We start from the raw sequence: 2425 nt of genomic DNA, 5'->3' as shown, positions 1-2425 counted from the left end.
ATAGCTGGTTAGCCGCTGTACATTAATTGTGAATATTCAGTGGCGATAACCAGCTATCTGCCGCTGAAAATTTGCAATTATTCTGTTAATTGTTATTTAACCAGACAGGAACCATTCCCGGTCAGTTAAATAGTGCTAAATATTGGCAAGATAGTAAACATTACCTTTCTAAAATCATTATTTACACATATTTGTTATATAGGAGGTAATTCTATAAATGGCTCCCAGAGTTATGTGCCTGCAAGATCCATGTTACAGAATAATAGTTTAGCATGAATCTTGCACCTCACTTTGGGTGAGGCATTTATGCCTGTTGAAACCTGGTGCAAATCCTGGTAAGCAACTAAGGCGGAAAATGACCCTATTCTATAACATCACACATAATTTCTGGGAGCACCCCTGACCCGCTCATGCCATGTCCCTTTTGAGTTGTGCACTATAAAATTTAGGCACGCATTTTATAGATTGGCTGCAGGGCAAATCTGAGCGTAAACCTAAATGTAACAAAATTTGAATATGAATAATATGGGGCTCTATTGTGCTAAATCGTAATCAGCAGTTGGCGTGCGCCGACCAGGCACTGTGCATGTAGCACATAAGCCCTTTCCGCTTATGTGAGCACAATTAACACAAATTATTCATTGTTATCAGCTCATTAATTGATTAGTATGCCTGCAGATCTGGGAACTGCACTAAATTTTGGTGCCCAAATTTGGTTGACCTTTATAGAATCCAGGGGTTACAGTGTAAATTTACACTTGTAAAAGCTATGGAAGCCTACCTTTAAGGGGAGCAGTTTTCATACTGTGGCAACCAGTTGAGTAATTCTTTGCCAACTTTTGGAATTTCCTATAATTCTTTTATAGTTTTCAGAGCTAAGCCATCTTTGTTGCAGCCTCCACAGCTTGCACTTGCATTTCTTACTCTTCCTTCTTGTGCAGTTTTTCTGCTTGATATTGCTACGTAATCTGCTATGTAATTTGTCTATTTCATTATAAATCACCTAGAGATCTCAGATCAAATTAAAAGCTAAATTGAATATTTTAAATGGTTACTATCTTTGTGGGATTACATTTCTTCCCAATAATTTTTTTAGAGCATCGATAACCTCTTTGTTTCTTAAACTGTAAATAATGGGGTTCAGAAGTGGAGACACAAAGGCATAAACTGCAGACATTACTTTGTCAGCATCTGGGTTATTGGCAAAAACAGGTCTAACATAGGTATAGATGACACCTCCATAGAATAATGAGACAACGGTGAGGTGTGATGCACAGGTGGAAAAGGCTTTCTTCTTTTTATCTGCAGAACGGATTTTCAGAATAGCTGAGATGATATATGTGTAAGATATGACTGTTAAAGTGAAACAACCCATACCAGTAACAATATCTGCAATAATAACTACCACATTATTGATATAAGTATCCGAGCAGGCCACACTTAACAGTGAGGGAATTTCACAAAAGAAGTGGTCAATTATGTTGTGTGGGCAGAATTTTAACCTGAGGATTAAGCCAGTGTGCAACATTGAATTCATGAACCCAAGTAGCCAGACAGTAGCAGCCAGAAGAATACAAGTCTTCTTACTCATAATGGTACTATAATGCAGTGGGTGGCATATTGCAACATAACGATCATATGCCATCACCACCAACAGCATGAGCTCCGTACTCAAGGCTGCGGTGAAGAGGTACAACTGAGCTATGCAACCAGCGAAGGACATAATTTTCTTCTTTGACTGGATGATCTGTAAAACCTTAGGAATAGCAACTGTTGTGCAACAGATGTCTAGGATGGACAAGTTAATGAGAAAGAAGTACATGGGAGTATGAAGACGAGAGTCAGTAGTAATAATAGTAGAGATCGCACTGTTGCCCAGCAAAGTTGCTATGTAGATAACAAGGAAGATTGCAAAAAACAAAGGCTGAAGTTCTGGGTGACTGGACAATCCCATCATATAAAATATTATGGGCATGCTCTGGTTAGTTCCTTCCATTATAGCTGAAATATTTACCTGTAGAAATGAAACAGAAATAAATATTAGACAAATAGCAGAAATAATACTAGCCAGAACACCAAGTTATTTGGTTATTTCCATAGTCACACCACTCCTTAAAGAACCTTCATTGGACCCTACCTGTCCTTCCAACTATCGCCCCATCTCCCTCCTTCCTTTCCTATCCAAGATACTTGAACGTGCTGTTCACCGCCGTTGCCTTGACTTTCTTTCACCTCAAGCTATTCTTGATCCACTTCAATCTGGCTTTCGCCCCCTTCATTCAACCAAAACAGCACTTGCTAAAGTCTCCAATAACCTGTTCCTGGCCAGATCCAAAGGGCTCTATTCTATCCTCATCCTTCTTGATCTATCTGCTGCTTTTGACACTGTTGATCACAGCCTACTCCTTGATATGCTGTCCTCACT

General features: G+C 39.2%; 1 protein-coding gene across 1 annotated transcript; it reads right to left on the bottom strand.

Moving 5' to 3' along the window:
- Positions 1-1054: 1054 nt before the first annotated feature.
- On the bottom strand, positions 1055-1996 carry LOC115460542 (olfactory receptor 13A1-like). Its single transcript, XM_030190307.1, has one exon. It carries the CDS (start codon positions 1994-1996, stop codon positions 1055-1057), a length of 942 nt encoding a protein of 313 aa, XP_030046167.1.
- Between the last annotated feature and the right edge of the window lie 429 nt (positions 1997-2425).

The sequence above is a fragment of the Microcaecilia unicolor genome, chromosome 1, assembly GCF_901765095.1.
Source record: "Microcaecilia unicolor chromosome 1, aMicUni1.1, whole genome shotgun sequence".
NCBI lineage: Eukaryota > Metazoa > Chordata > Amphibia > Gymnophiona > Siphonopidae > Microcaecilia > Microcaecilia unicolor.
Note: the sequence above shows the minus strand (reverse complement) of the source record. Positions and strands in the feature narration are given on the sequence as shown.

Coding starts and splice junctions, on each gene's coding strand:
- LOC115460542 (XM_030190307.1), bottom strand. CDS start 1,996: ATGGAAGGAACTAACCAGAGCATGCCCATAATATTTTATATGATGGGA.